The sequence below is a fragment of the Diachasmimorpha longicaudata genome, chromosome 9 (assembly GCF_034640455.1).
Source record: "Diachasmimorpha longicaudata isolate KC_UGA_2023 chromosome 9, iyDiaLong2, whole genome shotgun sequence".
NCBI lineage: Eukaryota > Metazoa > Arthropoda > Insecta > Hymenoptera > Braconidae > Diachasmimorpha > Diachasmimorpha longicaudata.
Window position 1 is genome coordinate 5,414,463 of NC_087233.1, and position 26,050 is coordinate 5,440,512.

General features: G+C 41.1%; 7 protein-coding genes across 8 annotated transcripts; 3 read left to right on the forward strand and 4 right to left on the reverse strand.

Moving 5' to 3' along the window:
* The first annotated feature begins 272 nt into the window (after nt 1-272).
* LOC135166158 (QRFP-like peptide receptor) lies at nt 273-2,821 on the forward strand. Its single transcript, XM_064128206.1, has 3 exons — nt 273-799; nt 1,120-1,310; nt 1,474-2,821. Exons 1-3 carry the CDS (start codon nt 273-275, stop codon nt 1,875-1,877), a joined length of 1,122 nt encoding a protein of 373 aa, XP_063984276.1. The 3' UTR covers nt 1,878-2,821.
* On the reverse strand, nt 2,091-4,364 carry LOC135166147 (SET domain-containing protein SmydA-8-like). The gene is made up of 5 exons (XM_064128192.1): nt 3,726-4,364; nt 3,151-3,528; nt 2,817-3,043; nt 2,648-2,756; nt 2,091-2,533 (listed from the first exon to the last, which is right to left on the reverse strand). Exons 1-5 carry the CDS (start codon nt 4,136-4,138, stop codon nt 2,227-2,229), a joined length of 1,434 nt encoding a protein of 477 aa, XP_063984262.1. The 5' UTR covers nt 4,139-4,364; the 3' UTR covers nt 2,091-2,226.
* Nucleotides 4,365-5,164: 800 nt separating this feature from the next.
* On the reverse strand, nt 5,165-8,728 carry LOC135166150 (ceramide phosphoethanolamine synthase). The gene is made up of 3 exons (XM_064128196.1): nt 8,378-8,728; nt 6,876-7,454; nt 5,165-6,768 (listed from the first exon to the last, which is right to left on the reverse strand). The coding sequence occupies exons 2-3, from the start codon at nt 7,179-7,181 to the stop codon at nt 5,749-5,751; spliced, it is 1,326 nt and encodes a 441-aa protein (XP_063984266.1). The 5' UTR covers nt 7,182-7,454; nt 8,378-8,728; the 3' UTR covers nt 5,165-5,748.
* Nucleotides 8,729-9,179: 451 nt separating this feature from the next.
* Nucleotides 9,180-17,342, forward strand: LOC135166118 (translocation protein SEC63 homolog). Of its 2 annotated transcripts, none has more exons than XM_064128131.1 (6): nt 9,180-9,584; nt 13,847-13,949; nt 14,026-14,140; nt 14,229-14,550; nt 14,762-16,191; nt 16,387-17,342. In XM_064128131.1, exons 1-6 carry the CDS (start codon nt 9,461-9,463, stop codon nt 16,525-16,527), a joined length of 2,235 nt encoding a protein of 744 aa, XP_063984201.1. In that variant the 5' UTR covers nt 9,180-9,460; the 3' UTR covers nt 16,528-17,342. The 2 variants fall into 2 exon arrangements, with proteins under 2 accessions (XP_063984201.1, XP_063984202.1); XM_064128132.1 differs by having other exon boundaries at nt 14,765-16,191.
* On the reverse strand, nt 10,551-13,606 carry LOC135165928 (uncharacterized). The gene is made up of 2 exons (XM_064127734.1): nt 13,287-13,606; nt 10,551-12,879 (listed from the first exon to the last, which is right to left on the reverse strand). The coding sequence occupies exons 1-2, from the start codon at nt 13,400-13,402 to the stop codon at nt 10,551-10,553; spliced, it is 2,445 nt and encodes an 814-aa protein (XP_063983804.1). The 5' UTR covers nt 13,403-13,606.
* An 813-nt stretch (nt 17,343-18,155) lies between the features above and the next one.
* On the reverse strand, nt 18,156-22,128 carry LOC135166126 (inhibitor of nuclear factor kappa-B kinase subunit alpha-like). Its single transcript, XM_064128142.1, has 10 exons — nt 21,945-22,128; nt 21,314-21,513; nt 20,544-20,920; nt 20,031-20,135; nt 19,836-19,971; nt 19,567-19,755; nt 19,206-19,420; nt 18,677-19,070; nt 18,359-18,585; nt 18,156-18,297 (listed from the first exon to the last, which is right to left on the reverse strand). Exons 1-10 carry the CDS (start codon nt 22,057-22,059, stop codon nt 18,237-18,239), a joined length of 2,019 nt encoding a protein of 672 aa, XP_063984212.1. The 5' UTR covers nt 22,060-22,128; the 3' UTR covers nt 18,156-18,236.
* A 49-nt stretch (nt 22,129-22,177) lies between these two features.
* Nucleotides 22,178-25,997, forward strand: LOC135166138 (probable E3 ubiquitin-protein ligase MGRN1). The gene is made up of 5 exons (XM_064128169.1): nt 22,178-22,591; nt 22,733-23,129; nt 23,373-23,961; nt 24,082-24,242; nt 24,436-25,997. The coding sequence occupies exons 1-5, from the start codon at nt 22,504-22,506 to the stop codon at nt 24,881-24,883; spliced, it is 1,683 nt and encodes a 560-aa protein (XP_063984239.1). The 5' UTR covers nt 22,178-22,503; the 3' UTR covers nt 24,884-25,997.
* The last annotated feature ends 53 nt before the right edge of the window (nt 25,998-26,050 follow it).

A 26,050-nucleotide genomic window follows, 5' to 3' on the forward strand; every position in this document is an offset into this window, starting at 1 on the left:
ATCTCGGAGTCCACAACAAAAGGAAATCAAAATCCAAAGCGTCGACATATTTCAAAAATCCGCAGAAAGTTGATTTAATAAACAGTTAATTAAATATTGCCAGATTTAATAAACGATTCATCACAATCGTCTTGACCCATACGACCGCAGAGAACAATCTCCCACGTAAACCAATTTTTAAATGTCCTGATTGTCAGGATCAAACCATAGACGAAACTCAGAGATCATGAGGGTGAACTGAGGGTCAAATAAGTCACGAATCCCCAATAAAAATGAAAGGAGGTTTCGAAAGTGATTTAATCTACTTTTCCCCGACCTCTCGCCTGCTCTACCAGCTCCTGATCTACCCCATAGTGTCCATAGGATTCTTCGCTAACCTAGGGGTGCTAGTCCGCCTCTTCCTCATCCCCGGGAAGACCTGTCTGAAGCCCTTCTACAGAGCCTCACTGGTATCCCTCGCCCTCTCCGACCTCCTCCTCCTGGGGACCACTGGGCCCAACCTCCTCGCCACCTTGTCCTCCAGCACAGTCCTCTGGCGCCTCCAGGAGTGGGCATGCATAGTCCTGCCGTTCCTCCAGACTGTCGCCGTCCTCGTGGCCTCACTGATCCTCGCAGGAGTCGCAATCGATCGATTTTCCGCCTTCAAACGGAAAATCTCGATCGCCCGGGGTCCCGGCTGGACCCCGACGATCGTTTATGTTCTACTTGTCTGGAGTGTAGCTGCTGGAGCGGCGTATCCAGTTTTGGATCTGTATAAACCCCAGAGTCTTCAAATAATAAACAACTCAACGATTTACCGGTACGTTCTCGGTGTTTAGAAATTTTTTTTATCGCGTTTGTTTGATTTCTAACACGTGCGGCAAGTTTTCATTTGCGAGGGCGAATGAGGAGATTAGTTCCTGGAGTGATGGTGGAACAATTGAAAATAAAGTCCCTGGGGATTTCTATTTTATTTCCGTATTTCTGTTCTTGTGAAACTAATTTTTATTAGTAATTTACAAATTAATGGAAATAAAGAGAGATCAGGGAGTCTGAAGAGCTCAGAAAAAAATCAGCAAAATCAACTAGTTCAGGGTCTTCTTTGGAGATCATTTTTTTAAATTAATATAATTGTTCTAGGGGCGTTCTGTGTATGAATGATCGAGAAAGAGCGAAAACAGCTTACATCGGTCTATTCATCGTCATCTTCCTGCCTCTCACCATCGTCTTCCTCGCGGTACACATCTTATTGGCAGTGAGTATCAACCAGAAGAAGTCACCAGGGGAAACTTCAAGGTCGGAGACTAATTTTTCAAGTGAAAATTCAACAGGTAATTGCGTAGAAATCACATTCGACGACATATCATTTAAAAAATGATTATTTTCTCACCAAAATCAGGTGTAATTCGTGGGAAAGGATATGGCTAGTTTATTATTTGGATGGAATAATCGGTGAGCTCAAGTTTAAACAATTACATCATCAACTTATTTCAGCGTCTACTGATGTTGAACGACGTAAACCGGGGATTCCCAAGATTAGGGCTCCCCTTCCAGCGCATGTGCAAAGGAAGCGAAGGACTATTCGCGTGATTCTTCTTTTGATTCTCGTGTTCGTCGTGTGCAGGCTTCCTCAGTGGGCTTTTCTCCTATTCAAGACCATCAGCATTATGCGAGGGTGGATCTGGTGGCACCTCCAGGTCATGCTCTCCACCTTATCTCTCTTCAACGCCGCCATTCACCCGTTTTTGTACGCATTTTTGAACGAGGCGCTGTCTATTGTCAATTGGATTCGTTTAATCTGCTCGAGAAAGCGAGAGTCAGTAGATATCGAGATCACTGAGTCGAGGATCAAGGAGAGGAGCTCCTCGGGAGAGCCTAACATTCCCAGGAGGCCATAGAGTCCTTACGGATGTTCTGGCGAGATAAAAATCCCTTGAAATTCCTCAAATTTTGTTTAAATATTCTTAGATATAGCCTGAAGCCCTGTGTGATGTTTTTTATGTTTCAAAACCGTCGGTCGAATACTATAAATAAATCATTCAATAACGGAAGTGGGAAGATGCACAGGTCGAGTGTAAAAATGGAGCGAATTCAGCAATAAATACATCCACTCAATATTATTTATCATTTATTATTATCGAGAATGACAAGCGATTGCACGAAAAATTATTATTCTTCGTGCACAATTTCATGAAAGGAGATTTTTCGAAGAAATAAAAAAAAATCACACCCCATGATATGTCATATTTAGAGTTCAAACTTTATGAGCTTTTTAAGATTATCTCCAGGACTGCCAGCGGGTTCAAATCGCAGCAGATCGAGGGCTCGTGTCAGGTGACTGGCACGAGCTTCTCCGGGACAGAATGAGAGTTCTCGAAGGGCTACAGCTGTGTACAGAGCCAGCCTTCCTCCATAGGGATCCAAGACGGAGGTTGTTTCCAAGATTCTTCTGCAGATCTCCAGCTTTCTTGGATCGTTAGGGAGCAGGAGCTGAATGAGCGAGTGGCCAACAGCTATGCAGTGTTGGTGACCAGGATGCAGAAGAACCAGAAGTCTAAAAAGTTGGTACAGAATATGGAACACAAGATCGGTGAATGAAAATTGAATTCTTCGAAAATTTATCATTTTTTTCTGTCTTTTTTATCGTTTTATTTATTTTCCATTTTACCTCGAGTATAAATCACCTAGTGTTTCCTTCTTCGCCGACGCCATCACATTTTCAACGTCTTCACCGAGTCTCTCCGTCAACTCGACAACTTCTTGCGCTGTCAGAAGACCTGGAGAAGAATCAAATTAAATTTTATAAGTTGTTTAACGTGAGAATGTTTCTGAGTCACCTGGACACAAATCGCAGGACCACTCGGTCTCTGAGTCCAATGGGTCCTTGGGGAGGATCACTCCAACTCCACAAGGACACTTCAACGCCCCCAAGTGGCTCCCCAACTCCGTCGGGTCCTTGCATCTCTCACAACGACAGGAGAAGTACTTGGTCGCTTGAAGATGCTCACGACGTGCTCGAGTGGCCCATAATACATGAGTGTAAGTCGTCGAAAGATGTTCCCCTCTAGAAAATTATCAGAATTCTCTCAATGTCCAGTGATGGAAAACTTCGGCAGTAAAATGTATTTATCCTCATACTGTGGGTAAAGTAACATTTCACACTCCTCTTACTTTTTAATTGGTCTGAGGGCCGTCACCACGATCTTCGGCCGTCCCTTGGAGTCCAAAACGAAACCATGTCGGGTGTTGGCGAGGCACTGGTGCTCCAGGAGACAGGCAGTCTGGTAAATCCCGACGGATCCCTCCGGAGGATTGGTCTCAAGTCCATTGATATCGATCAGCCCACAGATTTTTGACATAACATCCTGTCCTATCGAGAACGCCTGAAGAATCGGTTCCAGCTGTTGATAGACATCTTCAGCCTCGTCATGAGCTTCGGTGCCTGGTCCCCTCGATTCTTCATGACTCTGGAGGGCTGACAACGCCTCCCACCTCTTCGGGTGCTTCTTCTTGAGGATTACCATCCTCAGGGGGAGCAAAATATCACATCTGCGAGTTAAAAAAAAATTATTTATCACATAAACGGATCCAAACTTTCATTTTCATCAAATAGTTGGCATATTATAAAACATAATTTTAATAAAAACAACAAGAGCAACGTCTTCAAAAAGCAGTAAATCATAATAATAAATAATAATAAATTTTTCTCCAACGAAATACGAATTGGAACAATGGAAACCTCTCACCTGGGGATGATCCTGGCCTTCGCCAGTAGCTTGCACTCGACCCCATGACGATTCTCATCCAAGAGACCCTCGCAGGAGAGCCTGCAAGCAGGCCAGCTGCATCCTGGACAGCGGACAACCGCCTTAGGATCACCACAACCAACGCAGACCCTCTGGTCTGAATGAAGCGCTGGCCCAAAGGCAATTGGAGCCTCCGTGATTATCACGTCGTCTTTGTCGAGGTCCCGGGTTGAAATGAGGTATCTTCCCAGGGGGGCCGACTCCTGGATACTCCAGGGTCTGCAGGTACTCTTGTGGTGGCTCCAGTCCTGTTTCTGATGCTCTGGAGTACAGTAGAATGAGGTCTTGCAACCGGTGCAGCGCAGCTTAGCTGGGGACGAACACACTTCACAGATTCCCTCCTCCCCTCCCATTTTTTAGGAATTAATTTAATGAGTGGTTGATGATTTTGGTTGGGGAGGATGTGGAGAGGTGGAATGAGTCCCTCGAAGGGGGAATATTATTTTTGAAGGATTTTTTGAGGGGTTTTGGGGGTTTTTTGGAGGGATATGTGGAGAAAGGAGAGAGTAAATGAATTTAACTTGAGCTTTTCTTCCTACGAGGCTCTCTTCCAACGAGGAGAAGAGGGAGGAGAGGAACTGATAATTTTAGACGGGTCTAGAATAGTCCGGGAGGCGCAGGGGAAGAACAGAAGCGACGAGGAAGATTGAAAATTGAGGTTTTCAAACGTTTTTGCTCATAAATGAAAGCTTTCTCATCTCTTTATTTTGTGTTTTGGGTCTTTAGTTTTTAAAAATATTGTTATAATTATATTTTCTTATTTTCTTTGGAGTTGGTTTAAACACTAAATAAATAAGAACACGATTACCAAACCATTGGGTAATTTCTGATTATTTTTTTCTCTCCGGGTATTTAATAGATATATATTGTTTGTAGAATAGTTTTGGATTTATCGAAGTTTCTCAAAAACGGGTCGAGCCATTTGTTTTGTGAAATATTCCCCTCAACTATTTATTCATCCATTTGTCGATTGGAAAGTCGATCTATGGATGGCACTTGGCAACCTGCTGTGCCCTCCCTCCATAGATGGATAAATATATTCCGAATGTAAGATACTGATCCATGTATCAATTGATTAACATTAGAAAACGTTCATGTGTATCGTGTACCCATGTTTTTTCGATTTTTCCACGTTTGGAGGATTAATGATAAACATCAGTGACACAAGACGATGTTGGAAATTTTTTTTCACTTTGGGTCAATTTATGGATGTACTACACGAGGTAGATGACATCTTCATCACCAAAAATGGAAATAAATATTTTTTATTTGAAAAATAACAAATCACAAATAGAAACAATCATCACAGAAAGAAATTCCCTATTAAAATTCTAATACGATGTGGTAAATCGATGGGAAGGAAATTAAATGCGCATTAGTTTTTGTTTCTATAACTTTTATTACATAAATTACGAAGTCATGAATTCATTTACACATTATTTCTCCGTTAAATAAATTACTTAATCAATAATTGATGATCGTCGATATAACACCAGTCGTTGTGTACAAAAATATGAAGTTCTCCATCGTTTCATAATTTATTCACAGGATAAACAATAGAAACTAGCTTAACAACAGAAAAAAAAACTATTAATTTTCAATTTTTCCAAATGGAGTCGACAGTTACCCCATCAGATAAATTTAAGTTGTCCCTAAAGTACATTAAAAAAGGCCTATTTGACCCCCTAACTACGAAAAATATAAAAACTAATTTTTTTTCACTGAAAAAGTATATCATTCAAATTTAAATAAACTAAAACAGAATTCAAATATAATTAAAATTGAAGTTGAAAAATACTTTGACATCACTGGAAAAAATCGATCGTCTCATTGAAAATTTACCGATTAATTACGCGAATGAATTATTCATCTTTCAACTGAGAAAGAATAATCGAATTGAATAAATTAATTACCACCGTAATTTTTCAATAAATTTAATTGATAACCTAGGCACAATGAATTTTCATAGTTTCTTCTTCGAATTATCCTCACTCACATCGAAATTAGTCTTTTGCATCATTCTCTGCTTGACGAAGAAGCAGATATCCCTGATTGTGCAGACAATATTGTAAATAATTTTAGAAGGTGACTCGTACTCGTTGGGGACTATTCCATCGACCGAGGACTCAAAAAAGCTGAACAGGGGAAACCATATGCGAGTCCTGTTGGAGTCACGTTGCATGAGAGCCTGATTGTTAGCGAGGGTGTGATAGTAGAGGAACAGACGCGATGTGATGTAGAAAGCGACAAACACGTCGATGGAGTAGTGCTCGTGAGCTGCAAGAATGAAGAATATTCCAAACATATTGAGCATCCAGGTGAAGGTGTGTAGGAAGTACATCGTTCTCGGTGTGTATTCAGTTATAAAAAAATTTAACATCGTCAATGCAACAGTATGTCCACTGAACATGTAGTCCCCACAGGTTCTCACACCCTGAATAGACATCCCAGCGCCCCTCCAGATGACGTATGCCATGGATATTTTATTATACAATTCTCCATAAGCAGTTCTAGCCCAAGGATCATCCGGAGTTGCTCTTGGTTGACACTGGAGATGAGCCCCAGGGACTGATAACGAGGTTATTAACATTGTGACACATCTGAGGAGGAAGACAGTGCCAGATAGTGCGAAAAATCTTCTCAGCAATATAAATCTGTACTTATGAACAATTAAAACAGCCAGCCAAATGGCAAACAGCAGTGTCCCTGTCACCTCGCACATGTCAAAGGCCCAGGGTATATGGGGAACATTGTCCAGAAATATATCTGGCAAGGGGGGATATTTTTTCATGTCAGGGACACGATCGTGAACTATCACCATCACGAATGCAGTTATCCAGGTCACGATGAATAAATATCCGAGGCTTATCACTGTTTTCCAGATTTCAGGGGGTAAATGCGAGGCATGACCATCATCCGACACCGAGGCAGAGTAAAACTCATGCTCTATCGAGCTTTCGTTGTTGGAAGTTGTGCTTGGTAACTGAAAGATCATATTTTTTATGTTAACAAATGTTTTTTTGGACACATCAAGAACACATGAAAAAAATATGATAGTCAAGTAACTTAAAGTCCCCAGGAATTCCTCACCTCGTGCCTCTGTTGACTATAAAAATTACTGGAGAAGAACTCAATCTGTCCCAGTTCAAATAGCAACGCAACATTTTCCTTCTGCAATTTTTTAATACTAATGTACAGTCTCTTAATCTCCCCGATCTTCCCCAAATTCATTCCCTGACTCTTGAGATCGTCCTCCCTCAGGCTCAGGAGGGCCTTTCCATCGATGTCATGTGCCTCGAACAGTCTGACAACCCCCGAATGTCCAGTCTCCTTCAGCCACATTGCCACCTCCTCGTTACTCCACTCGGCCACATTTTTCGGGAGTCCTTTTGACATTTTAATGATCCCTGGTGGCTGCTGATCAGCTCAACAGGATCCAGCAGAAATAATTAAAAGTACCTCTCACCCATGTAAACTCATAAAATAATTCTTGGTCATACGAATCGACACTGCGAGGGGCCTTGAACAATTGCACTTGAAGTATTGCCTTTGTTTTTCCGACATTCTTCGAGGGGTGGGAGGTATGTGCTGAGTGCATCAAGCCATTGTTTCATCGATGTATCACCAAAACAAATGCTTACACTCTTTATCATCCAATCGATGATTAATCTGCAAGAAAAATTATTGAAAATCGTTGAATAATAATACAAATGTTAAATGCCACCTTTTAAAGGATTAAGACGTTGGAAAAAATAAACAAATAACATTCATCCGCAGGAGCAATAAGATAATGAGAACCTAATTAGGTGCCCCTGATCTGATTATTTCAGATTATCGATCACGTCCAGAACACGTGTTTTCTATACAAATTTAACGGAAATTATTGACCAAAGGTCGAGATAAATCACAAGTGCTGATGACGATTAGTGATAAAAGTGTTGAAATTAATTAGTGATTGATTTCCAAATGAATGACTGAATTGTCGTGGCATTGAGCAATCACTATTCTTGCGAACTATCAATACTCGGCTATCTAACTCTTAATCGAAAGCACTGTCTTGTCGTCCTCTCAGAGACCCCTAGAGACTACATAGCGTAAATCATTTCACTAACGATGAGCTAAACCGAGATAGATCATATCTGAGTCCAGTTCTTGAGCAATATCTCCAAATCTAAGGGAGATGGCGAAATATTTGTTATGACATTTTTGTAGAACTCGACTCGCTTCACCAAAAATGTTATAAAAAAATTTCCCTATCTCCCCCAGATTTCGAGATAATCACCAAAAATTGGTGGAAGAATTGATAACCAGGACAAGTTCTGCTAAATTCCTCGGCCACAAAACCAATTGGCCCCGGATGTCGCGAATATTTGAGCAAATAACCGACTCTGACCTTGAGAAAATTGGGCTGTCATCAGGGGTTGGAGTCTAACATCTCCCTGACTATCGTATGATACAATTTTCCCAGTTTCTCATGCTCAGTCATTCCCAAAATATCGACAAAAAGTCCCTGACGATTATATCCTCTCAGAATCGGGTATTTTATCAGGCCCGGGCCATAAATTAAGTAATAAAAATTATTGGGTAATTACCAGAGGTCGATGAGGCTGTGCCACGTGCCGATTACGACAGCTCGTTGATTAGTGTCTTGTAAAAAAAATTAATCAGTAATTTTTAATGAGCTGGTCGAAGCTCTGGTGAATTGATCAGTCACTAGCACGCGTTTGGAATTGATGATGAGGTCGATGGCTTCTGAGACTTGTTCGGTTTATCAGTGAGAGTTGGTATGATTTATGTAGCACTTTTGATACCCGACGAGTTTATTGCGATGGGGGTATTGGGGGGACACGTATGACGTATCATATTTAATTTATTGGTGAATCAAAATTGTTGGGGACGAGGTGGAGAATTCGGGGGGTTTTGTTTGGAATTAGAGATGAGATGGACATGTGGGTTGGGATTTTAGTTCGGAGTGTGACCGCTATCTGATCCGGTGGATAATGTAGACGGACGTGATCGACGGAGAGTTATAAAGTTTTCTTGTTATCACGGGCAGCGGGAAATTCGTTATTAATCAAATTTTGTTATAAACGTCCTCAGTCAAACTGATTAAATCTCTTTAAATGATTATTCCGACCGTGGGGTGAATCGGGATGAATCACTCGTGATGTGATTGTGAGTCGTGATGATTGAATAACTGATGATAAGAGTTATCAATAGCAATGAATGATTATAACTCCTGAAAATCTACTCTGGAGAAAAATTCTAAACTTTAGTGATATCGATCGTTCAAATTTTCGCGCCGAACTCCAATGAAAATCCACCGTCACTTGGAAACGCGCCCGTCGTCACGCCATGCCACGTAAGGTCAATGATACCGGCAAACGGTAGTTACCAGTGCTGAGTTGGCAATCTTGCAATCATCGGAGTTTACCAGCCGAATCCCACCCTAACCTCAAAATTTACATGTTTTTCCTCAATTTTTCCAGGTGGGCAGGAAAAAAGAAATAAAAAAAAATCATCACCGTTGACTGATAAAAAAAAATATTTCAACGTACAATTGTCCACGTCGAGTGACTGAAAGTACTTAAACACTCGATTGTACATCGAACACATGTACTTAATACTCGTGAATAGGATATTCATGATTAATTGTATAAACATTTGAATGAGTTATGGGTGGACAAAAATTTCAGTACGACGAGAGCGGTGGAACGTTTTTCTATTTTCTACTGTCATTTCTGGGACTTGTGCTTGTACCTGGGACTTACTACCTCTGGCCACGATCGCCTAAACAAGGTAAGTCATTATTATCTTCATTTTTACTGTCTAGGAGTGTAAGCCAGTCCTTTGAGAGCCTTTGAAGTGCCGATTGTTGGGTTGATATTGACATTGAGAGATTTTTTTAATCAAGAAAACAGGAATTATTCCCACGTCATGATTTTTTCCTTTATTTTTCATTCAATAATTCTGTATTTATTTGTTGGGGATTTTTTTAAAACCAAGTTTTGAGTCGAAAGGTCAAGGTCATCGTAGGGAAGTTCCTTAATTATGTAAATTAATTAATTAATTATTTTTTTAAGATTTTGGGGTTTTACGAATGACGAAAGAGGAGGTGATAGTTAAAGATTTTTCCTTTCGTTTTCGAAATGCTGGAATGAGAATTTATCTGTAAAAGAATTTTTGAAAATAATTCCCATATGGCTTTAGAATCAGAATTTTAGAAGATTTTTTTTTCTTAAAAATAAAAATCGAGGGGTAACGGTTATTTATTTATTTATTCATTCATTCTTTCTATTGGTCATTCTATATTTTGTGCATCCAATTGTTTAATTTTCTAATTTACTTTGCAAATTATGTAGAATTATGTGAAATGTAAAAATACAGAATTTGGATTCTGCAGATATCGCATGATAACGAAATGCATGTTTATGCTCCGATAAAATTCATCCCCCCTAAGAGGAAAATAAATTTGTAAAGGCTGAATAAACTTTGAGTGACGCCATTCCCTCCAGTCCCAGGAAAAAACATAAAAAATTGGCTCATAATACTTGTAAAAAAAAATTCCACCAATAATTGATCATTTTGTCCCCTCCCCTCAGTGCAACAGTTAAAACACTTGTTAAAATTATAAGCAAATATTTCTTTTATTATAAAATCATGAACATTTATAGACCCGTGACAAAATACAATCACCCAGAATTTAACCACGTTAAGATCAATCAAAAAATATTAAATTGATTGAATGTAGAAACCACATCGAAACTAGTCCGGTGAACCCAATTTTCGTATCTCGGCTTTAGCCTTTCTCAGGTCGTGCCTGGCCCCTCGTCGTCGCTCAGCGTCCACAAATGCCTCGATTGCATCAGGATCATTCGTAAAGTGTTTATAGTTCCACCTCACGTAATTCGAAAAATGATTTCTCAGTGATTTTGCAGTACGATTACCAATTCCACGTACACCCTTGTCCAGTAGTCCTTGCCATGCATTTATCGATGTCGCCCTATAAATCAAATTGTGATCGATCAATGCGTCCACCATGGCCTGATCCTCCTCTTTGCTGAACGCTTTCCGTCCCATTGCATCTCCAAGATACATCAGCCCTCTGCTAGGTGCCACGCACTCAGTTTCTACTTGTGCTTTCTGCTTATTCGCCGTCCCCTGAGCCTCCCGAGCAGTCCTATCCCCCTCATGGTCACTGGAGGGATCTTCGCTCTGATCCTCCGTCCATTGCGCCTCGTTCCCGCTATCCTCATCATCTCTCTCGGCATGAGCCCTCTTTCCCCTTAAGATCCCACGTCCCCTCTGGACCCCACGCCCCCTCCCGACCCCACGGCCCCTCTGGACCCCACGTCCCCTCTGGGCCCCACGGCCCTTGACGCCCCCGGAAGTGCTGGCTCGAGACTGAGGCCCTCCCGATCGCTTTCCCTGAGTCTCCTTCCCCCGGAAATTGTCTTCATCAGAATCGTTCGAATCTATCTCCGGAAATTTTCTCTTCCCAGACTTTTCAGGGGCTTCGTTATCGGGAATTCTGGATTTCTGTCTGACTGTAGATGGTGTAGATACTGTTGACGTTGGAGTCCTCTTTCCAGTTCCTGCTAAAGGAGAATTACTCTCCAGGGAATTCACTTCCACGTCTGAAACAGATTTTTTCTTTACACCGGAATTATTCTTATATTTTCCACGCTTTCTCACTGGAGTTGCTTCTTTCTGACACCCTGAACTCTTCGACTCTTTCTCTGGAGAATTATCTGATGAATGATTATTCTCATCATCTGCAAAACCAGCAGCAAGGCTATTCCAAGTCATTCGTTTAGGTGGATTTTTCATTATGTTTCTTAGTGCAGTCAATGGAGAGATTTCTGGGGAAGCGGCGGTTCTTCGACGATTTTTCCTCCTGACCTCACTTACAGTCTCCGAATCCTCACTCTCGTCACTAAATGAAATACTGCTGGAGCATTCAGACACAGCAGGCGTTGGAGACTTCCTGGAGCGAGAATTCTTGCTGTGGGTTTTTTTCCTGAGGTCTGGACTCTGTTCGTCATCCGAAAAGTCGATGTTCATAGCTGATGATGGAAGCAATACTAATGGTTTTTTAGGTGATTCAGAACTTCCTGGAGTTTCTCGACTTTTTCTACTGTCAAATGACGTTTCCAATGATTTGGGATGCACCAACACGTCGCCAGATTTTGTCAAATCTTGATTTGCCTCAAGTTCGGTGGGGTTTTCCACATCTCCAGGGGCTCTGGTGGACTCTTCACTATCAGAGGATGTTGCCACATAAGGGCGACTTCCCCCGGGTAATAGGTCGCACTTCCAATCGTGGGATTCTTCCAAAAGTTCATCTGGACTCGCTACAGGCCTTTCAGGCTCCTCCAGGCACTCATTAGATACCGAACGTTCCATTTTTATTCTTGGAGGTGGTGGTGACATTGCAACCGTTTCTGCAGTAGATAGTGGCGAAGAATTCTCTGGAGTCAATCTCTCAGATTTAATTTCCGTTCGAGGAGTCTGTGGAGAACGATTTCCCTCCTCTTGTGCTTTATCACCCGGTGAAAATTGTGTTTCATCGTATACACTATCTGGAGACTTTTTCCCAACTTCTGGTAAATTTTCTCGAGCCGCTGGAGGCACTGGAGAAGTTTGATGGTTCGGACAAAGTGTCATTACTTGTGATACCTGGAGTTTATCGACTTGTGATGCAAATTTTTGTGGAAATTTTTCAACTGCAGAAGGGGAGGATTGTTCTGTCGTCCTTGTGGTTGTTGTGGGCAGGCCATTAACGGGTGTTTGAGAGTCAGAATATTGGGATTCAGTCAGACCTGTTGGGAATCCGGCTTGGAGTAAGTGCAGTTCCCTCAGATCGTGATAAGCCTTTTTTTTGGGAATTTCGTAGGAGTTGTAATTGGGGAGAATGTCGTTGATGAAGTGCATAAAGAGGGGGCCTGCCCGGTGGGGGGCCAGGGTCCCTACCTCCTCAAGACGTAGCCAGGTGGCAATGTTCAGGGACTCTCGGACTGAGTTTGTTCGAATGAGGTAGTTTAGCATCTGCTCATCGTCTTCCCGGGTGAAGGAACCCATTTGACGGGTGAATCTGGGGAGAAATAGGGGGTTTTAATGCCTGAGGGATTACAAGATTGACGATATTAGACATTCATTGCGATAATCGTTTTTAGAAATATTTCGATAACTGGTGTGCGTCACTCTGAATTCAAATTTAAAAAATTTCAACTGAAACAGCTTCTCCCAGAGGCTGTTGTTGTCGAAGATGACTAACCCTGAGGAGTCGTGTGACCTTCAAGTGATCATGACTCTACTACAACCCTTCAGAAAAAGTAAACCCACCCCCAATGTCATATCATTGAAAAAAATGCCCCCTCGAGACGTCAAAATACCTCAGCGTGTGATTTATAAAATCAACAGGCGTTCAAACCAAAAAGTATTTCAATTAATTGTTAATTAATAATCGATTGAGACGCTCGAGGGGATGATAACACTCACCTTTTGGTTTTATTTGATAGTATTCCGCCTGCAGGTCCTCCTTTTTTCGTCCTTTTTATGCTCGTGTTTTCACTTTTGTTGGCGCACAAGTTAGCATCCTCAGTATCGCTGGCCATATCACCATTAGTGTTTCTAGGTATCTCTCTGGAATAACTGGTGAGTCCTTATGGATCGGGATCTCGGTCCCAAGGCCAATCAGTTAAATCTGATGATTCACTATCAATTATTTTGGATAAATTGGTTCTCAATCACACTGATTTATATACACCTGTCCTGCAGTAATTTTGACTGTTTCAGAGGTTAGAAACGCATATGTTGATCCCCACCGGTCAGTCCTCTTTTCGCGGTAAAACCGAGGTAACAGCGGGAACTTTGAATTGCTGGATGAGTCACTGATAGATTTTGGTTATGAGCGAGTCGATTTTTTAGACAATTTTTTATCAATGGAGTTATTTAATGTTCCATGATCGATTTTTGAAGTTTATTTTATTTCACCTGTGTAATTTACAGATCTCACGAACTAGTAGTTTTTTTTATTCCATCATTTTTTTACTTTTCAGCTCCAGATCAGTTATTGAGGAAGTGTAAGTGTCCAGGATGCAAGAAGAAGAACGAGATCCTGGCCCAGCAGAATCCTGCCAAGGCGACAAAGATGATTCTGATGTAAATTCTCAAGAAATTAAAATATCTTAGAAACAAAAAAAAAACAAAAATTCTAATAATCGACTCGTGATTGCAGAAAAGTTTTCATCATCGTCTGCTGGTTATTCCTGGCCTTACTCGCCTACAAGGTCTCCCAATATGATGCAGAGATGGCGAACTTCGATCCTTACGAGATTCTCGGAGTATCTGCGGTAATGAAAAATTTTGAATTTTTTTATTCCAAATTTCCTGAATCAGTGAACCCTAAATTGCAATTGTGAATGATCAATTGGTCCTTAGGGAGCATCGGAGCGTGAGATAAAAAGATCCTATCGCAAGCTCTCGTTGATCCTTCATCCTGATAAAGAGACTGGTGATGAGAAGGCCTTCATGAAGCTGACGAAGGCGTACCAAGCGTTGACGGACGACGAGGCTCGTTCAAACTGGGAAAAATACGGGAATCCGGATGGTCCGGGTGCCATGTCCTTTGGTATTGCTCTCCCCTCGTGGATTGTGGAGAAGAAGAACTCGGTGTGGGTTCTGGGGCTGTATGCCATGGTCTTCATGGTGGCCCTGCCGACGGTGGTGGGCATGTGGTGGTACAAGAGCATCAAATACACAGGTTTGAATCTATATTTATGCTTCACACCATATAAATCTATCTATATGTTAATTATTTAATCCATTCCCAGTTTTTTAACCACTTTGTCCATCAATTTTTGTTGAGCCACTCTAGGTATTCTCACTTATGAACTATTATTAGCTGAATGAATAAATTTTAAGGCCTGTAAACGTGGGAAGTCTCCCCAAATAACCACTCAAATATTTTCCAGCAGATCAGGTTCTCCTCGCAACGACGCAAATCTACTACGCCCTCTTCAGCGGTACCTGTACCACAGTCCTCAAACGCGTCATCATGATCCTGGGTGCCTCCTATGAGTTCTGTCGTGGTTTCAATGCTGAAATAGTAGAGCGTCAGTCTGACAACGAGGAGGTACCATCATTGATAAAAAAACTCCCCAACCTGGGAGAAAAGAACAAGGAGACTCCTCTCTGTCATCTCTACTCCATAAAAGCCAGAGCGATAATTCACGCTCATCTCAACAGAATTCCCCTGAATCCCCTGACCCTCGAGAAAGATCGCCAGTACATCATAAAAAAGTGTCCCTATCTCATCCAGGAGATGGTAACGTGTGTCAATCTGTTGGTCATGCTGGCGTACTCTGGAAGAATTCCCCTGTTACCCACCATTCACACCATCGAGAACTGCATGAAACTGTCACCCATGATTGTTCAGGGCTTCGGTGAGTTTGCCAATCCTCTACTGCAGTTGCCACACATTGAGGAGGAGCATTTGAAGCACTTCCTGGGGAAGAAGAAGAACATCAAGACTCTTCAACAGCTGGCACAGCTCAAGGGAAATGAGAGGAGGCAACTTCTGAGGATGCTGAGTGATGAACAGTATGAGGATGTCATGAGGGTTTTGGGGAACATGCCTTACATCGACTTCAAGGTACAATCGGAGGTAGTCGATGACGACAATCCAACTGTCTACACTGCTGATGCATTTGTAACAGTAACCGTGACCCTGACTAGAAGAGACATGAGAGAATTATTTGGTGACGAAACAGCGAAGGAAAAGACTGTGGATGAGGGTGAAGAGAAGGAGGATAAAGACGATAAGGATGATCAGTCTGCCCCAATGAAGAAGCCCACCTGGATGAAGCAGAAAAAAGGTGGAAAATCGAAAATCGATAAGAAGAAGAAGCAAAGAGTGTCGAAGAAAGCCACCCCGAAGGGCAAAAAATCACCAGAGGATGAAAATGAGAAAGAAAAGGATCCTCAGGGGAGCGTGGATCAAGCCAAAGAGCTAGTCACCGAGCATTCTGATGCTGAGAGTGAAAAGAGCGATGAGGAGCCTGAAAAAGTCAAGGAAGTCAATCAGGAGGATGACGATGAGGAGTGGGAGAAATTCCAACAGAGGATAGCCAAAAAGGAGAGAGTCCTCGAGGGTAGGAGCAATGTCTCCCATGAAGTTCACTGCCCCCTCTTCCCGGATGTCAAGCAGGAGTACTGGTGGGTCTATATGTGTGACAGAAAATCTCACACCCTCATCACAACACCCATTCATGTCACGGGGCTAGTTGACAGAGAGGAAGTGCAACTCAAATTTGCCGCCCCCAGCTGGCCAGGGCTCTACACTTTCGCGGTGTGCCTCAGGAGTGACTCCTACCTGGGATTCTATCAGACTCAGGACATCAAGGTATTGAAGAGTATTTTTTATTACGAAAATTTCGATGAACAGGACGTCCCCATCTGTTTGTTTATGAATAAATTTTTTTGTTTGTTGTTGAACGTTGGAGAAGACTCCAGACGAAAGAATACGTCAGACAGGAGAACGTTGACAAAATCTATTCAACATTCGTCGAATTTATTTATTATAAATTTTTTTTTGCAGTTGGATGTCAAAGAAGCCCCAGCAATACCCACTCAACATCCTCAGTGGGACATTTCCGACGAAGAAACTGCCGAGGAGAATGACGCAGTCGATGAACATTCCGAGTATACTACAGATGAGGACATCAGTGACAATGAATAAGAAAAAAACCAAATTAATTAAGTAATTCAAAGTAATTCATAGATGAAGTGGTAGAACTATTTAACCATTCCAACGTAGATGTGCAATTATATGGGTAATGAGGTGGTTTAGAGGAAAATGTTATTGACATTTTCTGTTGGAAATTTATTTCTGTACAAAAAATGTTTACTGACATTTTTCTGTAAAACTAGTCATTACGGAGATAATTGCAATTAACGTAAACGTTGAATTTCAATTGTTGATTCGGCAGAATGTACTTCTTTTTCAATTCACACTGAAAGGATCTTCAGGTTATTTAACACGTCAAACTGTTTTGAGTTGAGGCTAAATCGATTTTGTTCAGGTTTTAGATAAAAGTAGCTCCCTAATTTTTGAGTTCCACCACTTCATTGCCAGTAAATAATGAAAATTAACTAATTGAAGTCAAATAAATGAAGTAATTAAGTACAGCTGACGAGGATAATCAGCTCGGCAGCTACTGTCTCTTCATATTCCTTTTTATACTAACAAATCAATGAATAAAAACGAAAAATATCCGTTGATTAGTGGATGAGATCTAAATTTATATCGTCATAGACAAACTGCAGTTAATTATGAAAATAGACGTACTTATGATATTACTACCAGATTTAATTAGTGAAAATGTGCATTATTGGGATTAATACCATAACATTTATAAATTCATCGTGGGATTATAAAATTATACAAATTATACATAAGAATAATATTTATTTTAACAATTGTTGCTCGGTATGATTAACTTTAGGGATGAGTACATGTGCACAATCTTTTTAATAAATGATATTGTCTATCAATTCATCATTATTCTTAATTGAACAATTAAAAATTTCGATCCACTAATTTCGCCGGCTTTTTATTATTTAATTTTTTTAACAAATCTTTTCACGTGGGGGAAAGGGGAGAATGAAAATTTCGGGAATTCAGAAGAAAATGTATGTTGGAGAGACACGAGATATGAGTTCCATGGAGTGGCTCAGCCGAAATAATTCAACTGTGGCACCTCCGCCACTGTCTGCTTGTTTATTTTTTACTAAATCTTCGGAAGAAAGTTGTTGGGAGATGTTCAGTCATCTGTGATAGATCCGGTGAGAGCTGGTAGCGGATAAAATAGTCAGTGTTGTTTCAGGTTGGAAAGAAGCTTGAGGAATTGTCAACAATGATCAAAGTAATTATATTTTTTGATATCTCAATTAAAAATCATAAAATCAATGGAATAACATAATAATAATAATATCTCTAATTGAGATTGCCTTTTGCAGATATTAAAAACCATGTTTATGATCTTTCTGATGATGCTGATAACCGTCAGCACTTCCGAAGGTAAATAAACAATTTTTAATAAAAAAGAACTCGTTCTTCTTCTTCAATTGGGAATTGAAAATTTTTTTCAAGCATTAGAAAATTAATAAATAATTTTTTTTCACTAGGAAAACGTCGAAAACCCTCCCCGGGACCTATTTTCACCTTCGTAAAAACAGACAAATTGGGCAACATGAAGTGGGGAGTAAGACATTACGTTCCTCGCACGTGATTAATTTTAAAGCCACTTTATTTCTTTCGTATTCCGTACAAAAAAATAATTATACAACAAGAAATGCATTGATTGACTTTTTAAAATTTTAAAATAACAACAATATTTATACATCTCTATTAAATCACATAATTCTCTGGATTTTGGGATTTGTTATTTAATCCAAAGAGCTTAGTTTAGTTTTGATGTCTCCCATTTCATCCAAAAGTCCACTTATTCTGAAAAAAATATTTGGTTTTCGTTTGAATTTCGTAGAATTTCATGGGATAAAATACTCACAAGTGACCCAGGACGATGTTGTTCCTCACAAGATCATCCTCATCAGCTCCTCCGGCCATTGCCATCCCCACCGCCTCCCTTACTTGCTCTACATCCCTCTTGCACTGTCCGAAAATCATCTCAAAAGATTCTAAGGCCATCTCCAGTTTCATTATCTCTTTTTCAAAGCCCAGGAAGTGTTCCCCAATATCTCTCAGTCTCTGACAGCTCAACATCTCGTGTCTCACCTGTAAAATCAAAGAACCATGAAACATATAGTGAAAAAAAAATTATAGTGGAGTGAAAAAATTGTAGAAGAAAATTGCGAAGTCCACTCACCTTGAGAAACTCGAAACAGATTGCGATCATCCTCTTGGGTTTCCTCAGTTTATTCTGCTCTGAAGGTAGGAATTCCATCAATACACCAGTACCTTCATCGAGGATACTGGACAGTCGCGACGAGTCAACCAACATTGAAAATTTTTCAGTCCAATTGTCTTTCTGTTTAGAGAGATTTTCAAATTTTTTTTTCATTCCTCGAGCACTTAACAAAAAATTCGAGATCCTCTCATGGAGATTTTTCTGGTGGCATTCCTGCAGCTTCTGGGGAGGCTTCACATTGTTCCCTGGGGGTGAGACAATTTCCTGGAGGGACTGGTGCAGAAGGGATGAGTCTCCCAGGATTTTTTCGATCTTCTCCGAAAGAGTTGTGAAATGTGTGCCGACTAGATCGCTGAAAAATGAAAGTTTCGGGGACTTTTGAGTTTTTGTTCCAAAAGATAGAGGAAAGGCCGAGTTCTCCCTTAAAAATTGCGAAAAACAATTGTTCTAATTTTATTATTTATTAATTAAAAATACGAACGCTCACATTTTAATGCTCAAAGCGATGAGATATCTCTTGTAGATCTCCACCTGTTGGTTCATGAAGAACACCGCAGCCCCGTAGTATCGCCTCAAGGTATGATAATCCCAACTCCTCAAACCTCCAGCCATCATCCTCTGAACATCTTCAGGCGGAACTGCGTCCTGAGGCGTTTCGACAAAGTGTTTTTCCCTCTCAAAAACCATAACTTCATCACCTGCCTAAAGCAAACTCAGAACCCTAAATTATTTAAATTAAAATGACAATGAAAATTAATTATAATGACAGTGTAACTTATAAGTGGCATTAAAATGCTTTCACCAATTCCATACTGAATCAAAAATGTGATAAATATGAATAAAATTACTTCTAGAAAACTCCAAATGATTTTCTCAGGATCGTCCAGCAATTTTCCTCCTGACGAAACGAGCAGTTGATCATCAACTTCGATTTTCTCCCGTTCAAAAATCATTTTCCGTACTTCCAGAATTTTTGTGGTATTTTCAATGAAGTAGCTCTCCCTTTTGTACGACGACACGAAGAATAAATGGAGAACCTGTACATCAAACAAAAAAAATCGTTTTCAGGACTTTTGAGCTGATGAAATAGAGTGATTTTTTCCTGTTTGAGATGTACTTTTCTCGTGAAAATTGTAGCGAGCAATCGGAAAACCATAACCACCGTTTTTCCGTTATTCTCGATTTTTCCCCGTATGGAGGGCTGCCACTGTAGGACTAGACGAAACCAGGGAATCAAGGCATCCCTCAAGCACCTAAAATTATCAAATGAGATTTTTCAAAAATTTCTTTTGGGGGATTCCCGTCAACTTACTGGGATACATTGCTGGGATCCTCTATTCTGGAGAAAAACTCAACTTTTCCGTTCACCTCCCGGGCGGATATGTGCTCAGGCCCCTTTTTTTTCATGTGATTTAGCCTGCAACGAGACAAAAGAAAATTATTTGCATTTTTAGTCGTTTTTAAGAAATTTCCACGGGGTAAACGTAAAACCAGAACATTTGGGGGAGGGGGGGATGGGGCGGCTTTAAAGGGATAAAAATAGCTCCCTTGACCTGGTGACGGCGGACATTCAGTGGACCCAGTATCCGGATTGAAAACAGACGGTCTCAAACACGAAGCGATCGTTTCTGTAACTTTTTCTCAACCATTAACATAAAAATTTAAACAAAAACTGGAGAGTAAACACTTTACATGACAATAATCACAATACTCGGCGTCTGGAAAGGGAATACCGTCCGGTTACTCGGTCTCTCACGGTGTCTCATATAATTATCGCGACTAAGATCGTGAACTCTTCGCAAGTACTAGAAAAAAAATCAGGTACCAAATTTTGCTGACCGCCATGTTGGGTAAAAATGGTCTCGTACCGGTCAGGATTTCATAGAATAAAATCCCCAGGCTCCAGTAGTCGACGGAGGAGCTGTAGGAGCCCTTCCAGAAGAGCTCTGGTGCCACGTAATTCAACGTCCCGACAATGGATGCAGCAGCACTGGCCTCTCCCATTTCCTTGGCATATCCCAAATCTATCAATTTGTAGATTGTGCCCGATATGGAGTCCTGAATGACGATGTTCTGAGGCTTGAGGTCACGGTGGGTGATGCCGTTGTGGTGGAGGTACTCCACAGCAGAAGCTATATCTCGCATACTCCTGAGGGCCTCCGTTTCGTTCAAACCCCAGAAGTTTTCAGGTCTGATCAAGACCTGAAATTACAGGGAATTCCTCCATTCCGGAAATTCAGATACAGAGCCTGATGAGCGAGGGAATTTTGGTGGGATTTTAAAAAACACCAAAAAATCCTCCCTCATTTCACAGGGGTCTCAAATAAAATATTGCTGCAGCTCTGGAAGCGTTAGTGATCCAAGGAAATGGGAAGGTTGAACCCGATTTTTCAGGTCTAGAGAATGTAAAAAAATTCCTAGACCTCTGGAGCTAAAAATTAAAGAGCTTCTACTCAAGAATTTGCAGACAAATCTTCATATGACATTTTCCAACGGAAATGTTTCACGTTTTTTAATGCAACTACTACCGATAGCTCGTCCCATTGGGTTTGAAATTCCAGTTCTCATTTTTTAAATGTTTAAATAATTACTTACGTCTCTTAGGTCACCCTTCGTACAGTACTCCATGCAAAGCACTGGCAATCGTGAATTCAAATCCACCGACCCAACGGGTACTTGTCTAGTTCCAACGATGTTTTTATGATTAATTCGATTCATGAATTCCACCTCCTCGTTCCACCTTTCAATCTGCCTTGGTGACATCTTTGATACGTCCAATTGACATTTTTTAATTGCTGCATCGTTCAATCAGCAAGTAAATAAAAATAGAAAAAAATTTTTTAAAGCACCGAATTACTTTGTTTTCACTGCAGAAAATTCATTTTCTAATTTTTAAACTCAAGAAACTTTACCTGAAGTTTGAAAGAACGTGAGAAAATGTTGATTTTGATTGAACAAAAGTTATTAACAATGAAATAATAATTCTGAGGAATTATCTGACTTAAAAGTAAATCGCGGATTCTTTTCAGAATTTAGAAAAATTGAATTTTCCCTCACAAATTTAATTCTCCCCCTTAAAATATTGTAGGACAATCAATAATAACATGAAATATAGCAGCAACTATCAATAATTACAGATAAACAAAATAGAAACCGTCTGTGAAAGAAACATCACTCGTAAATCTGAACAAAAGAGTTTAACCTTCGACAATGAGCAAATGCTCACCTCTCGTTTTTCCATTTTCCGCATTTCTCCAAAGTTCAACAACTCCAAAGGCACCACTCCCTAGGGCCTTGACCCTGGACCAGCCTCCGGTGTTCCTGTCACCGGAATTTTCCATATTTCCACTGGGAGAGCCAGGGAGCGTCCAGACAGCAAAGCAAAACCCCGAGTGATTCTGGGAATTCTATTGTTAACCACAAGATGGCGACTCGGTTCATCCAGACCTGGGCCAATCGCAGGGCTGAAGGCAGTAATGCCGTGAGCGTGAAGTCCTCCAGCTGATCGTCTGGACTTAGAAAAACACTTCAACTGGCAGATAAAAGTCATTTGGCCCTGGAATTAATGAAGTTTTCCAGATAAAAATTCCAGTTTATGATCCGGGACCTGTACTGGTTTCAGGAATCTAGTGGTGTCCTGGAATTTTACTGTGAACAAAGTGGTTAGGGTGTGCCTTGAGTGTTTATTTACGTGCGTGAAGACCTCGAGCTGTCAGTCGTACGTCTGCGAACGTCCTCAAGGACATTGACAAGGAGCTCATATTTTTGGGTGATTTCTGAGGGAAATGGGATCGCTGACGAGTAGACAAAATGCTGGAGTCGAGGAGGTGGACATTGTGGCCAATCATGCGTACAAATATCCTCCCCGATCAGGTAATATCATTTATTGTGATTGTGCTTCCCAATGGAAGCATTATCGATTTTTCAGTTTTTTAATTCTCTAAATAAATAAAGAAGCCATCAAACCCCCAAATTCTCGAAAATTTCCTTCAAAAATCCCATAAACCACTCCAGGAAGTTACTTTGGAAGCCACTTCATCATGGGTGGAGAACGTTTCGACACACCTCAGCCGGAGGCCTACCTGTTCGGCGAGAACGCCGACCTGAATTTCCTGGGGAGTCGTCCGACTCCATTCCCATATCCTCCACCCCAGGCAAATGATCCCACGAAAACCCTGAAGAGTCTCATAAACATCAGGAAGGAATCCCTCAGGTTGACGAGGAGCTCCGATCAACACCCAACGTCTTCAGAGTCCAATGACACCATCAATGCTATCAAACACTTTGGCGAGAATGACGTTGACAAAAAAACCACTAAATTCAATATCGAGTTCATCTTCGACTGTGATGTAAGATGTGCAATAACTATTTATTATTTCTGTACCGAGGAGGTCACCACCAAGGGCGTCACGTAAGTCTTCCTCCAGATCACGTCATTACCTCCATATTACACCTATAAATAAAATATTCAAGGACCTGCGGTTTTTTCTAGTTTTTATTATTTATCAAAGTTGAAAAAAAACCCAGGGAAATGTTCGCACCCAGTTCGCATTAAATAATAACAAAACGCAAGTACTCGATATTTTCTTCACGTCAATCTCATGATAACTCCCCTCTCCCTCACCATCTCCAGCTAAAAATTCCTCCCCCCCAGGTACACACCCCGCGATCCATCGATGAATTCCGAGACCTTTCACTACAAGAAAGGTGCCAATCAGCTGTTCACCCAGTCCTCCCACGTATTCGACCCTACCCTCTACAACGAAGAGGACCTGACATACAACATTGAGCGCGAGATAATTCCAATAGCGATCCACTGCGTCGCAGAAGAGGGTTCAGACGAGCCCCGTCAGTCCCACACGACAATAGCCGTCATCGAGAAGCATTCGGACGGCTCCTACATCCTGAAAGCCCTCAAGCAGAAGCTCTACGTCGACGGTCTCTGCTATCTCCTCCAGGAGATCTACGGAATAGAGAATAAAAATACGGAGAACACGAAGCAACAGGGAAGCGACGACGATACCGAGGACAATGGCTCTGAATGTGTCATCTGTATGTGTGACGTTCGCGACACCCTGATTCTACCCTGCAGACATCTGTGCTTGTGTTATGGCTGTGCGGACTCTTTGAGGTATCAGGCAAACAACTGTCCCATCTGCAGGGCGCCCTTCCGAGCTCTCCTCCAGATCAAAGCACTCCAGAAGGCGACGGGAGTGGTAATTTCCAGTCCACCACTTCCTGAGGTGAGATTTTACTGAATGGGAAATCCAGTGAATTTAATTTGTAATTTTCCGTCATTAATTCATTAATTTCTCTCTTCATTTCTTGAGTTACGAAGAACAGAATTTTGTGTTTAACTCCAGGGTAATTGTGAGAATATTCCGTCGGGGTATGAAGCCGTGTCCTTGATCGAGGCTCTGAATGGCCCGTACACACCCAGAACAGCAGCTCTACCCCCAGACTCACCAGATACACCAGACACCGACACTGCCAGTGCCATTCAGGCTGCCGAAGTCCTGAACAGGTACGTCTGCATCTATTTGAACCTTTCCTCGATGAAAAAAAATGGCTGCGACAATATGGGGTGACAATGTACCTCAACACTAGCCACAAATCCGTTTCGTTCCATTTGTTCTCGAGATATTGGCAAAATAAACCGGTGACCGGTGTTTTGAAGCGAAAATTTACCACCCGTTTGACACAATTTCTCCCATTAGATCAGCTGAGCGGACGCCAGTGCTGAAGCATGCAAATCAGAAAGAGGGTGACCTTGGTGTATCATCAAGATCAGGGGGTGTCACTCCCTGTCCAACCCCCGAATTCCGAATGTCCGTTCTCCTCGCGAGAGATGGAACACCGATGGGCCCGAAGGATCTGCACGGAAGATCACCAGGGGTCAGAGCCAAAGTTCAGGGTCACTGTCGTGATAAGACTGGTCACAAGGGGAGGGATATGCTGCGATTGGTGAATGAAAAACAATCGCCTGTTTATGAAAGCCAGGGTCAGGACGAGGACAGCGAAGCTGAGAAACTCTCGCCCCTGTTGGACTCAGCAATCACCAATGATAATCACTCAAATCATCGAATTTGTGATATTGACCTCGATGATGACGTTCCTAATGCTGAGACAGAGGGCGATACGGATATGAATTGTCATTCCCATTGACAAAGGCGGATAAATGTCTACACGAATTTAATGTCCGAGTCGCCCCTCATTCGGAAAATGCAAAATCAATATTGAGGAGATGGGGGTGATTAAGGGCCTCATCGGACGGCTGGGAATATTCTTGGTTCCAATCGCTGGTCATGAGTCCATTTTGCTAGTTTTCTGATATTCGTTAACAACTTTCAATTGAAAGTTACAAAAGAGCAAAAATGACGTTATGACCAGAGTTCTGGTTACAAATAAAAGGAGGATCCTTAAAGGTCAGGTAAAAGGGCAATAAACAAACTGTTTTGGGGTCTGCTAGAACCCCAGATTGAGAGGGAAAGGGGTAAAAAATACCCCATTGAACAATTGGCAATATTCTCACTTCTAACATTTGCCAGAACTCCATTTTGTACCATTTGCTTCCCAATTATCGAAAACATAAACATTTCCAGTTGAAGGCTGGAAACCTGGCTGGGCCACTTTGAGGTTATGATCCGACTTTGAAAGGGAGATTCCCTTGTTTATGAATTAGGGATAGTTGATAAGTAAAGTCGATCATTGAGAAGTAAAGAATCAAAAGTGAGAGTGGGGACATGTCCTCAGCAATCGATGAAGAAAATTCTTTTACTTGAATTGTAGAAAGGGGCAACAGGAGCTTATGATCAGGTTCTGAAAACACAGATTTTCTTGATCGAATGTGAATAATCGAACAGTTGCGAGGTGCTATTGATCATACCTGAAAATCGATAAATTCAGATAGCTGTAGTTGGTGGATGAAAGAAGTAGATAACAGATTTGGCTGTCTCTTCTGGTTAATAATCGTGATGATAACATTATGAGAGGCTATTGAACATGATCAATTGAACAAATACACAAGAACAAATTGAAATTGTATTATAAATATTTATGTAAATGCAGATGATTAATTTTAGGATTTTTATATCGAAAATGAAATCGTGAGTTATTGAATATTCGTATTGAAATATTACAGACTTAAGGGTAGATTATTCACGTTGAATGTCGAATTTGTATGTAAATTTTAACTAGGGGGTAGGTTTTTTTAATTAGTCAGTAATCACTGAGCTGAACAAATTGTTTAAATCGAAGTAATAAATATGCCAAAATCTTACTTCAAATCTGGTTTTAATTGACTCCATTAATCAACTTTTATCATCTTCTCAA